This window comes from Thalassophryne amazonica, chromosome 11, assembly GCF_902500255.1.
Source record: "Thalassophryne amazonica chromosome 11, fThaAma1.1, whole genome shotgun sequence".
In the NCBI taxonomy this organism is placed as follows: domain Eukaryota; kingdom Metazoa; phylum Chordata; class Actinopteri; order Batrachoidiformes; family Batrachoididae; genus Thalassophryne; species Thalassophryne amazonica.
Window position 1 is genome coordinate 5749894 of NC_047113.1, and position 13752 is coordinate 5763645.

At 43.8% G+C, this 13752-nt stretch overlaps 1 protein-coding gene across 1 annotated transcript in view; it reads left to right on the plus strand.

The window, feature by feature from the left end:
* The window catches only part of gpc4 (glypican 4), a 170592-nt gene extending 165106 nt beyond the window's left edge, over positions 1-5486 (plus strand). The window contains exons 5-9 of the mRNA XM_034181484.1: positions 1094-1224; positions 1307-1453; positions 1937-2061; positions 2139-2311; positions 2389-5486. Coding sequence (XP_034037375.1) covers positions 1094-1224; positions 1307-1453; positions 1937-2061; positions 2139-2311; positions 2389-2627 — 815 coding nt within the window. The 3' untranslated portion in view covers positions 2628-5486. The remainder of the gene's footprint in view (positions 1-1093; positions 1225-1306; positions 1454-1936; positions 2062-2138; positions 2312-2388) is intronic.
* Positions 5487-13752: the final 8266 nt, after the last annotated feature.

The following is a 13752-nucleotide window of genomic DNA, read 5'->3' on the forward strand; positions in this document are numbered from 1 at the left end:
TCATATTCAAGAAGACTTGAGGCTGGAATTGATGTCATGTACATCAATTACAATCATGTACATCAACAATAAAAAAAAAAAAACTTTTTTCATGTCATTATGGGGTGTTGTGAATAGAATTTTAAGGGGGAAAAAAATGAATTTACTCCATTTTGGAATAAGGCTGTAACATAAAAAAAGTGCTGTGAATAATTTCCGGATGCACCGTATCAGCAGTAATAAACCCCTGCTCCTGTTTGCTTGAAAATGAACTGCAGTAACATCACAATGTCCTTATGCTAAGTTCAGAGATTTTTCAGTGTAAAAGCCCCCTGAACTGGCACACAAAAAAAGTGATCCAGTCTGAAACAAGATGCAGGGTGCAGTGTTTTTTTTTTGTTTTTTTTCTTTCATGAGGCAGCATGCGCTGTGTTCTCATTTTGACCAATTGACAAATGGACGCCGGCTCACAGGAAAAAAAAAATGCTATATGGACACGGGGCATTACGTTTTTGCATACTAACTTGGTGATTTGTATGAGGAGTTAAAGATGGTATTCGTCACTATGCTGAAGTCTACTTTAAATCTAAAAAAAAAAGTGTTTGTTGTTGTGGCAAAATTCCCCTTTGAACAGTAGTTTGATTGTGATTCCTTATAAGTCACGTCGGATGAAAGTTCAGCTAAATGAATGTTATGTAATGTTACATAAGGAGGATAAGCATGGGAGCACATACACAGGTTGTACAGTGTGCGTGTGTGTGTGTGCGTGTGCAGAAAGTACCTTATCATCTACATATTATAGAGTGGTTAATTTATCTGCTGCCCTCCTCTATTCATACTGTTTATTTATAACGCTACTGCTAAAAATGTTGGTAGTTTCTGCGCTGTGATGACTACATCTGTCGATTAGGCTGACTGACAGTTGGCACTCGGACTGTGTGTGGGGACCTGGTTTCTGACATAACCTGAGTTCAACAAGCTCCTCCAGCACAGCAGCAGCTGGTGCATGCTGCCATCTAGTGGGAGTTATGTGTAACGTCGTGATAGAACTTCACAGAGGAAAAGTTTCCCCCCCCAATGAATTATCTTGTGCTCTTCTAATTGTGTTCGTTAGATGCCATGCTTGGTCTGGCTGACAGGCTTGAAGGCCCGTTTAATTTTGAGTCTATCGTGGATCCCATCGACGTAAAGATCTCTGAGGCCATCATGAATATGCAAGACAACAGCATTCAAGTGTCGCAGAAAGTCAGTATCATTTCAGTGTCTGAGATACAATGTCTGGAGATGTTTTCTTCCACTCATCTTTACATTTGTCCCACACTGGCAGGTTTTCCAGGGGTGTGGCCAGCCTAAACAGCGTGGGGCCGACCGTTCCCGACGTTCAGTCAAAGATTCTGGCTTCACAGGTCGCTTCCGTCCCTACAGCCCTGATGCAAGGCCCACTACTGCAGCCGGGACCAGTTTAGATAGATTGGTAAGTCTTGGCAAAAACCCACAGCTAAGCCAAGATTCTCTCGATCTGATTAAGGATGACCACTTACTAGATTTTCGCACTGACAAATACATATTCCAAATAAGAGAACCCGACTACTGGCAACCACCAAGTAGTAAAAGTAAGTCCCTTCGGCTGCTCCCTTCAGTCAGGGTCGCCACAGTAGAACCGATGTTGATCTGCACACTGGCCCACCAAGTACTAAACTGTCATTTAACTTGGGTGGTTTCACTTGTCTTTCCCTCCCCGTCTGGGCAGTTTTGCAGACGAGTAAATGTTGTAATTGCCTTTATTTTTGTCATCGTAGTTTAGAATATTTACAAACCACTTGAGTTCTGACTCCTGCCTTTTTGTCTATGTTGCATTAACAAGTACTATTACACAAGTACCATCCGTGCTAGCATCAGCGTGTCACTAGCTCTTATTTGGTTATCACTTTTATGGTGGACTTTGTCTTCGACACAGACCAAGGATGTGAAAAAGAAGCTGAAACATGCAAAGAAGTTCTGGTCCACATTGCCGGAGACGGTTTGTGCAGGAGAAAGGACTGCACCCGGGGATGAGTGCTGGAACGGAACAGCTAAAAGCAGGTCTGTGGCACACAAGTAAATCTGTGTTTGAAAGCAGCGTGGTCCCTTGGCTAATACCCGTGTTTTACTCTACACAGGTACGAGTCTGTTGTCATTGGCAATGGACTGGCCAATCAGGTATCAAACCCTGACGTGGATGTGGACATAACAAAGCCAGACATCGTGATTCGCAGTCAGATTGCCGTTTTGAAGGAAATGACGAGCCGACTCAAGGCGGCACATAGCGGCTATGACATCTCTTCTGATACCGGTGAGGATGGTCGAGCCTGGATTCTCCGGTTCATTTACCTGCTTGTCGATGTCTGACCTGTGTTTCTGTGTGTGCAGCTGAGGAGGGCAGTGGGGGCGAGGAGAGTGGCAGCGGTTGCAACACTCCGCTCTGCAACACAGACCGGGACATGTACTTCTCAACCCCACCGAACCCGGCCAAACCTCATATTATTCCACGGGTGAACAGCAAGCCGTCGACGGGGAGCGGCGCCTGTTTGCCACAGGGGAGCAGCGGGAGCATTGCGCTGGCGCTCTGTGGGCTCGTCCTGAACCTGCTCACTCCCCACTTGAGATAAAACTGCCTCAGCAGGGTGAGAGCAAGAGAACAAGCAGGAACAGTGAAGCGAAGGAGAAAACTGACAGAGACTTTGGAAAGACTGCCTTCAGGTCCTTGGACTGTCTAGCATTGCGGGAACACTGTTCTTAATATTACCATAACTTCACTTTTAATTATTTGTTTGTATGTTTATGGACATGAGTGTACAGCAATATGATTTTCTGTCCAAGAAGTCCTCCTTTCTTTTACTCTTTTGTAGCTCTTTTTGGAGCTATGGTTGCAGCGTTGCCAACAAAATATATATATTGTCTTATTGTGGCCGTTATCGCCTCATAATTTGAAGATTGTGATCAGATGAACAGGAGTGATGTTTGAACACTTACTGCCTGTGGTGGGCCGTATCTTTGTGTTTCTGAGGGCGTCTTCTCACGTGTCTGTTTTCACAATACAACGTCTCCTCCCCATTTTAGAGAAGCATTAGGAAAACATCAAGGCAAAATGAAGCCCATCTATCAGGAATTCTGAGATACGAGTGACAACACAGGCATTGATGGTTCACGTGGAGATGACCTCATCCTTTAGACGAGCTTTTTGGGGCGTTGGGCCCACACCTACAGATTGTAGGTCTGCTATGAGTATTATCACAGCTTAAATTTTTCATCACTTTTAATTTAATGTCTCACTTTAAGGACTTCCATACTGACGACGTACCTCTTGCGTGTTCTCCTTGATGCAGTCGAGCGAGGCTGAGTAGAAATTGTGTGATGGAGTCGGAATGTGTGGCTGACGTTCCAGTGAATAACAACCACTGGACGGAGAGGGACTCACCTGTCATGAGTGTGAAAGAAGGCAAAGCGGACGAGTCCTGAGTGCCCTGTTTGATACCCTAAGCCTCAGAGGCTTTGAACGTCTTACTAAACAGAAGGTGGCAAAGAAGGACAAAAGATGATGCTTTTTTATATCAAATTAAATCAAGATGACTCAAGTACGTTGTTTTACACCAGAGAATCCTTTTATTTTTTTAAACCTCCACCAAAGAGGTAGTAATGTTTTCACCACTGTTTGTCTGTTACCATGGTAACTCAGAACATGATGATTCCATAACAGAAAGCAAAATTTTAGTGAAATTTGATGATTAGATAGATAATGTTCCAGGAAATATTGGAGGTGATCCAGAAGAATTTTTGGCACATAGCAACATTTAAATCAAAATGTTGTGAGAGGATGTTGATGGAATTTGGTGAGCAGATGGATAATGTCCTCGAAAATGAGGGATTTTATTTAGAATTTGATCCGGAACATATTTTCCGGAACGTATGTATCCTTGGCAAAGGTATGCGCTCTCCGAGTGCCTTTTTTTTTTGCCGTTTCTCGTATGAAGATGTATATTAGGTACTACAGTGGAGTTTACTGCTAGTTTTCGGTGGTGCGAGAAGTCAGTCAGCACAGGTAACAGCGGCACTTTCAGTCCATGTGCAGTTTTTTTTGTTTGTTTTTCACAATACACATTTGTACCTCTTAGATGGCCGGTGTCATTCTCAGGCACTGACTCCTCATCCTCAAGGTCTCATCATTTCAACTGAAGGTTGAATGTTGAAGTATTGTCAGACGTTTATGCCAAATTAATGCAATATAGTGCCTTTTTTTTATCTTTGGTACAATATTAGCCACTTCAGTTAAAATAAATAAATAAATAAGACTGTAGCGCTGCAGATTTCTATCTGCTCAAATTACCAGTACAATATTTCCAATTGTTACCAGCTGACAAGCACATTTTTAATCAGGTCTGTAAGTTGCATTGTGATTTCATTTATGAAAGTTAGCTGCCTACGTTAGCTTTTGTACAATAACTGTGTGTGTGTATGTTTAATATTGTATGCAAACATGCATGTGGGACTAACAAAAGAATCTCCCATATACAGTATTCATAATGTACTGCTCTGTGAAATTTAGGTGATAAATATTAGTTTTGCATAGTGTTTGATTTAACAATTACAGGATCAGATTTGGAGCTTTAAATGCATTTTGTGAAAATGTAAAACATGATTCAAATGTATGTCCCGCTGTGGGTTCAAACTGATCTGTGATGGACAGATGTCAAATATTGGTCAAGGGAATTTGTTCAGTCTTGTGCTTCTTTGTTTGGCTCCAAATTGTCAGGCTGACTGTGAACTGAAGTCTGGTTCCCTTTGTAAGTCATGTCCCCATTTATCAAATCAGTGAGCGTGTTGAACAACAATCGAAGTTTGAAGGATTTGATGTCCAAAAAGATGAAGCACCTATGCAAACCGCAACACACGCTGAAGCCGTGCTGCAGCAGCAGTTCAGACATAATTCCTGCAGATCACCAGTGGCTTCCTTCCATTTCAGTGTACCAACATTTCTACACAGGCTGGTGCGTGTGTTCGGGTCACATGGAAAAGTCGTGCAGAGTACGATGAAGTCGAACTTTCCAAAAGTTACAGGGAAGGTTTTGGGTGTAGATGGTAAATGTCTGTGCTTGCGGGCCAGGGCAGTGACGTTTCCCAACAGGCAGGAGTTCATCCACAGAGCATCTTCAGTCTCGTGACTTAAACGTTGTTAGACGGGTATTGGGACCCTTCGTCTGCCTTTAGTGCACAAGAACACAGTGGACTCATTTTCCAAGGAGAAAGTGACTGAAAAGATTTTTTGTTTATTTTTTTTTTAAAGTGTAAATAAAGAGCAGCCGTTTTTAGATGTCTCTAAAAGAGGCCGTTAACAGTACGCCAGATTTCTACTTGTCAGAGTATCTCCTAAATGTTATGGAAAGTGAGAAGAGATAGATGTTAAATTGTAATAGAAAATGTATATTAAACATTTCCTAGTCTTGTTGAAATAAAGACTGCCAATATTTAAACTGTTGTGAAAGGGTTTTTTTTTTACTTGATAACTTGCCACTTTGTCACTTCAAAGGGTTGAATTGTGAACCTTGTATGATGCCTTCTGTGAGTCATGTTCATGTCTGTGGCGTTCTGTGCTCTACCTCCGTCTGTGCAGTTACAGATACAGAAACTAAAGGTACACGGACAACATCAGTGGGATGTGATGCTTGCTACTTCATCATTAAAAGAAAAATAACAGTTTTCATGATTTTTGACATGACTTTGAGAACATGCATGCTCTCTCTCACTCACATATTCCCAGTGGCGGTCCTAGAGTGATTTACTCCCCGGGCGAAACTCCCTGCGTGCCCCCCCCCCCCCCCCCCCGCACACTAACGTGGCCACCACCCATGAAAACACTAACTTCGTCCTGAACACCCACAATCCCACAAATTAACTCACAACAGCTATTTTCAAGAACAAATTTCCGGTTTTAATGACTACTGCAATAAAACACAAAGAAATTGGCACAGTCTAATGTGTCATCATCCATGGACTTATCTGCAATGATCATCTCAAAAGTTTGCAGGAGGGCATCATAATAGTTTGCCACAGTGCTCACTATCCGTGATGTGAAATTCCATCCAGTAGGAGCATTTCTGGGCAACCTTGAGCAGCCTGCAGACTCAAGAAAAGACATCCTCTTTGTGGATTTTGAGAAAAATGTGGCAAACCCAGAGAGTGATGCAAAAAATATTCTGCACTCAGATAAGCATTTAGCCCCCTGAGACAGAACCAGATTCAGTCTGTGAGCATAGCAATGCACAAACATTGACCTGGGGGCTGTTGCTTTAACTTTGGTCTGCAAACCATTGAGAGCTGAAGCCATGACAGCAGCCACGGCTTCTTCGTAAGGAAGACTATCAAATGGCTTCACCAAAATCTGGTCCACAGCATTCAAATTGTCTGCCATTATGTGCAGCTTGCTACCTAGCTAGCTCACTAGCTGGGACTGGCGCGAGGCTCGTGTGAAGTTTGTCCGCCTGTGAGCGCTTTGTGACGGTGGAGGAGCTCAGCAGCACCCGCTGCTCGGTAGGAACAGAAACTGCGATAGAAGTCAGTCTCCAAACACAAGCAGCTCACCAGAAATACAAGCTCGATTTGTCGCTAGTCGTTTTTAACAAAGAAAATGCCACTAAGAGGATTAGGAAAGTCTCCGGTTCAACTCAGAAAATAATGAAAATTTAAAATGCTCCCACGGATGTTTACACCAAAAGATCGCTGATTCGCTCATTTCGCTGTCAATCAAAAAGGGATTCAGCCTCAGACAGATCATCCAATCATCATGCAGAAGCTGAGCATCCGATGGGTGGGACAAAGCCCAGCATTTATCCAATGACTCGTCTCGTTTCGCTACATGATTTGCTTCGCTACTATTTATAGCACTGTGAAGCTGCGGGAATGAGTGAGAGGAAAGCCGCCATGGGACGGGAAGGTGGGGACGCCGCTCTGCCGTAATGAAACCACAAACCCCCCCGTCAGGACAACTCCCCCCCACCCCGTTTTTTTTTTTCCGCACGGTCGTGCCGCCCCTCCTGCGATGTCGCCCCGGGCGGCTGCCCGGTCAGCCCGCCTCCAGGACCGGCCCTGCATATCTACCAGTGGGAGTTTTGAGGGTTCTGCACAGCTTCTTAGGTGTTCCTCGTCCTGCACTCAGGACTGACTATATGATGATCTCATATATTGTGCCTGCAATCTGCTGGAGCTACTCTTCCAGTTTGGGGCTTACAGCTCCTAATTATCACTGGGACCACTTGGACTTTAACTAATGTTCATATGAGGGGGTGTTTATACCTGATGGTACTCTGAATATCATCCAGATTCATGGATGTTTCAGGCTGTACAGTGAGATAAGAAAATTGGCTGCGATGACGGTGAGGGGGGGCCCAGGTTAGCAGAGTCCGTAATCTGGTGAATCACCATCTGCCACTGAGTTACCCGCAGTCGTCTTCTTGCCCAGTCGCACTGGGGGTTACGTACAACCGCCCTAACAGGCTCATGATAAAATGTGGCAGGTTTGTGCGCCACATTTGCTTGACTGTTTCGAGCACAGCATCAGTAAGCCAAAGATGCAAAGTGTGTGTATCAAATCAGTCTGGTTATTCACTTCCATATCAGGACATTAACAGTGGAAAACGTTTACACAGACGCTTGTGTCCACACAATATTTATTCATACAACCTGAGGTAAATCTTGATCGTTTTATAAAAGGTAAAAGCACAAGGTATGTGGATACATGCATTCTGTACATGGCATGTTCCAAGGTGTCAAGATTTTTGTAATTATTTCACCCTGTGTCCCCATATAATGCCTGTCTCCCCTGAAAAATTTATGCAGTAATGAATTTATCAATGAATCACTGCATGCATGATAAAAAGAAACCTTTTGCATCTTTGCATGCTGAACAATGCATGTCACATCAATAAGGTGACAAACCAGAACTGTTTTGAATCCAAAAGTTTCTGAATGAAATGATTGTATTGTCCAAATAGTAATCGTAATATTAAACAATCGTGGCAGTAACATTTCTTCAGTGGACCTGTGTTGTTTGCACTCACACTTCATGTGACTCTATGACCCACAGTTTACAGAGGAATCAAAGCACTATGTTCCTCCAAACCTACAGCTAGTCCCACTGCAGTCAAGACAGATGACACCTTGGTCTTGACAGATGTCTCTGCTGTACTGTCCTAACTGAACTGCCTACTGTGAGCAGGTGTACATGTCTGATCCTCCTGCTGAGATGTTAGATATCTCTGTTGTCAGGGTTATTGTGGCTAATTCTGATTGGTACTACTCTGGGTCCCACTGCACTGCAAGGTGTAAGATTATTATTCTCAGGGGTCTTGTGGCTGATTCTCCAGGCAACAGCCAACCACTAAACATAAATGACCTTGCAAACTGTGAAACAGCTGAGAGCTGGGAAAGCTCTAGAAATCTGTGGTATAATGTCAATACTGCCAGTATTAGAGATGAACAACTCCTAGGTGGAGATCTTCCATGTACAATCTTTGATGTGTTCCGGACAGGTAATATCTTTGTTTTCACTGCCTGTGTGTCTGTGTGTTCATGTGTCTGTGGACAAGTTAAATCAAAAACAGCTGGATGGATTTCCCGCAAACCTGGTGGGAGTATTACTGGGATAGATATTATGTACGAGGTCTGTCCAAAAAGTATCGGACCTTTTTATTTTTTTTTTTCAAAAACCATATGGATTTGAATCACGTGTGACTGCATCAGCCAAGCTTGAACCTTCGTGCGCATGCGTGAGTTTTTTCACACCTGTCGGTTGTATCATTCGCCTGTGAGCAGGCTTTGTGTGAGCAGTGGTCCACCCTTCTCATCATTTTTTTTATTGCAAATAAATGCCTGAATGATTTGGAGCTAGGCTGCATCAATTTTTTTTCCAGAAACTGTGAGAGACCTCCAGGTGGACACAGTTCGGAAAATTAATATGGCTTTCAGGGACGGTTTTATGGGGATTACACAGATTAAGGAGTGATCCAGACGGTTTAAAGACCGCCCACAACTGCTGAAAGCGCGCCGCGCTCCGAGCGCCGATCGACAGGCTCAAACCCCGCTGAAACAACCAGATCATTTCCAGCGTGAAGGCTTTGTTGATCCGGGACGTCATCTAACTTTCACAAAAAGGCAGAAGGCGTGGACATCAGCACTTTTTCAGAACATTCCACTGTTACAGGAGTTTTTTTCATGGAAAGAAAAGTGGAGGGATGTGCCACAGAGCCGTTCATTACGCGGCACAAAACCACCTCCGTGTTGGTCTCACAGGATGGCTTTCAGATGGATTTCAGATGGCTGTCGGTTGCTTTTCAGTTGTGTGATTATCCGAGAAATTGAGCATAAGCTGGACATGCCCCAACATGTCCTGTGAGGCTTCATCACGGCGTTGCTTTGCACCATGCGGCTCCACCGCGACGCGCGGAATTCCTCCGCTCCTCTTTCCATGACAAAAACTCATGTAACAGTGGAATGTGCCGTTCATTTCTAAAGTGGACTCTGTCTTGATCTGGTATGTCGTCTGACTAGCACAGGAATTGTGAAAAGACGTGGACATCAGCACTTTTTCGGCACATTGAGACAGACGTGCTGAGGAGTTCTGCGCGTCGCGGTGGAGATTTATGTTAGCAATAACCCAAAAACAATAAACACAACCATCCTGTAGGTCACAAGGCTAAAAGATCACGTCATGAGGATGAAGAATTACTTTGTGTTGAGCTTTGGTGCACCACATCATTTGAAAATGCAGCTTTGTTTTTTTTCCCTAAGGCATTTTTCATACACATCTTCCACCTGGTAGATGGTTTGTGGATGCTGCAAGGATTACTGAAAATTCAGAACAGCTATCGTTCAGTTTACACGTGGTTGGGCTGTCACTTACTTAACACTAGGGTTGGGACAACCAATGAAAATCATTAGTATACTAGTTGGGTAGTATTAATCATTGACTAAATCTTCATGGTGAAACTCAAATGTGACATTTATTTTAACAAATGTAAGCACGGTCAGATGCTGTTTTTTGAACTTTGGGCTGGTAACAATCTGGATGGTCTTTTTCTTATTTTATCCAGAGGACATGGCATCCATGATTTCCAAAAACAATTTGAAATGTGGACTCATTAGACCACAGCACACTTTTCCACTTTGCATCTGTCCAAATGAGCTCGGGCCCAGAGAAGGCGGCAGCGTTTCTGGATGTTGTTGATGTTTGGCTTTCACTTTGCATGGTACACTTGTAGATGTAGTGACGAACTGTGATAACTGACAATGGTTTTCTGAAGTGTTCCTAAGCCCATGCAGTAAGATCTTTTACACAATGTTGTCGGTTTTTAATGCAGTGCCGTCTGAGGGATCAAAGGTCACGGGCATTCTCCAGCTTCTCTGTATCTTCTGATTCAGTCTATTTTTTCACGCAGTTGTTCACAAAGTGTTGATCCTCACCCCATCTTTGCTTGTCAGATCCCGCTTTTTAGATACACGGCACACGCTCACCCTCCGATGAGTGTGTTTGTGTAAAACCAGCTCTCCGTCTCTGGGGTCCGACCTTCGTGTCTCCACGGGTATTACCCGGCAGGGCTTCTCAAAGGCTGTTCAAGCTGGTGGCGAGGAGATTCGTCTAGCTGCTCACTGCCTCCATCCGGACGTCCACCCCACTGAAGATGATCTCGTACCCCGGTCGAATAGCCTTCTCAGGAACCAGGATACGAACCGGCCACGCCCGTTAACGGCAGCTCTCCTCTTATGGATCAGGGCTCTTGGAATGTTGCTAGATTTTAAATTTAGTGACTCGTACAGCGAGTCCCCAGGATGTGTTAATTTCATTAAAAAAACAGACTAACCTTTTAGAGCCTTTTGGTGTTGTACACCCAATAAACTTAACTTTTACACCTTAAGAAGCATCAATAATCCAATGTCCGAGCCTTAACACTTTAACTGCATACTTGGAATTTTATTGCAGGTTTTGCAAGTGCCGATAACATAATCAAAATAGGTTATATGGTGATAATTTCACAACAGTAATTCGAGTATAATTAGAATAATGATTGGCAGAGATTTTTGTTTTTTTTAATTCAATAATTCTGACCGATCTTACTTTGACTGGGACTGGATTGATTTCTCAACAAATTTTCCTAGGAGTGAGGGAGGAAGGCTTTCGAGGTTAAGGTCCCCAGCTCGATGAACTTGATTTCCTCTTCATCAGCTATTAGTCGTTAGCTGATCACGATCCTTGTGTGACATTGTAATCCTTCAGGAAGTTAATCCACATAAGAATTTATTCCGTCTTCAATCAACCAAAAGTTGATCTAATCCATTCTGGTATGCGGTGATGTTCCTTGAGAGAGAAATCATTGAACATTCCCCACTCAGACTTAAGGCTAGTGGTTATACTCCATTGTTCTGCTACTCCATGACTGGACGGCCTGACTGGGAGTTGAAATCTCTCTCAAATGATCTTTTATGGCTCCAATCCTCTCACTCCACGATTCCAATTGATGCTCACAAGATGGTCAAGTCTTGTGATCTCCTCGTAGCAGGGGAGTAGTGGCAACAGCACCTCTCCCTGGAAGAATAACCCCATTTTCTGGTGTTTCAACAAGTTATATATGTTCTTGACTCCAGTCGTCCTCAGATGATCTTGGTTACCATGGGGACGCTGTTGACTCAAAACCTCCTCCCTTCTCCTTCTGCTTTACTGGAAATCCCCGCAGCCCCTACCAGTAACTTATTTCTCAAGTTCCTCTTTTCTGTTAACACTTCAGCTTTTCCGAGAATTCATTCTTTTAAATCATTTCTTCAAAATCACATCAATCATATTCAATCATTTCATTACAACTCTCTTTCACATAAAAACAATTCATATGATCATATACAAACATTCTCATTCCTTATTATTCTTTTCATTTTTACCAACATCTTAATCATTTGATCAGTTGTTTAACATCAGCTTTTCTTGCCCTACTTACGACATCTTCTTCACTTCCTCTTTTTCTCTGACTCTGCACTCTTTATGAAAAACAACTCATATAATCATTCATTTCACTTATTTGTAAAATACATCTTCTAATCAACTCTTAATTTTAACACATTACTACTTCATTTGATCATACTTGTCATGTTAGAATCATTCTTAGACATCCCTCGTCTTCACCACCGAGTTCATTCCGTGGGCCTCCCCATTTGTAATGGAAAAGTCCGGTATGACCTCACCTACTCCTGGAAGGTACCAAACACTGTGCAGTTTAATCCAACAGCATGTATATTAATTCCATGGCACGTATTATATTCCAAGATGAAAACAAGCTGAAAGCAAGCTTAAAGTCATCTTTCCTGACACTTGTGAACAGCTGAGCCTTTTGGGGATGCTCCTTTTATACCCAATCATGACACTCACACTTAGTGTCCTCAGTTCCCAAATGCTTATTGAGTGTTGTTAGAAGGAAAGGTGATGTAACACAGTGGTAAACATACCTCTGTCCCAGCTTTTTTGAAACGTGTTGCAGGCATCCATTTCAAAATGAGCAAATATTTGCATAAAACAATAAAGTTTACCGGCTTGAACTTTAAATATTTTGTCTTTATGGTGTATTCAATTGAATATAGGTTGAAGAGGATTTGCAAATCAATGTATTCTGTTTTTATTTACATTTTACACAACATCCCAACTTCATTGGAATTGGGGTTGTGTGTATATACTCATATATCTATATACATAAAGGGTTGTGAAAGTGTAGTGACACGGACCCACAACAGGGGGCATAAATGAACGGACAATGAAAGAGTCAAATATGAACACTTTACTGTTGTGAATGAGCACAACACAGAGGAATGTGAAATTTACAGACAGTCAATCACAAGGGTGACATGTGGGCAGGCTCAAGGATAGAAGACGTCTGTCCTGAGATGAACCGGAACCACATGATTTCCTCCACCACCGAACCCGGAGAATACTGGAGCCGCCAAGTCCCGAGTCCCCAGGTGGCCACCGTCTTCGACGGTCGGATCTAGTACTGCTGGCAGGGAGCAGAGACAATAAGATATGGGTGTGTGCACACCCAGTAGCAACAATGGTGGAGAGTCCACCTCCACCTCTCACACACACTCGTGCAGCTCCTGTCTCAAACATTTATCTGGTAGAGGTGTGAAGCGACTCCATCGCTGGTCACACCGAACGCCGGTCTCACAGACAAGGAACACCACAGGAAAACGGCTGCAAATAAGAGTTCAGACTGACATACAGTTTACTTTTGAGGCTGAGAATACTACCTGAACGGTTCGACGATATCTCGGCAATGAGGTGGAGATGACGTCTAGGTTTTATGGAGTGAGATGATGAAGCATGAATGAGTGACAGCTGTCAGGAGATAATGAGTGACAGCTGTCACCCCCGGCTGTGTCCGTGGCGGCAGCGCCCTCTCGTACCTGAAGCCCACACTTCAGGCAGGGCGCCCTCTGGTGGTGGGCCAGCAGTACTTCCTCTTCTGGCGGCCCACACAACAGGACCCCCCCCCCCTCAACGGGCGCCTCCTGGCGCCCGACCAGGCTTATCGGGGTGTCGACGGTAGAAATCGGCCAGGAGGGCCGGATCCAGGATGAAGCTCCTCTTCACCCAGGAGCGTTCTTCGGGTCCATACCCCTCCCAGTCCACCAGATATTGGAACCCCCGGCCCATTCGACGGACGTCCAGGACGCCTCCCCGTCAATGATCCGGGCAGGAGGCGGCGC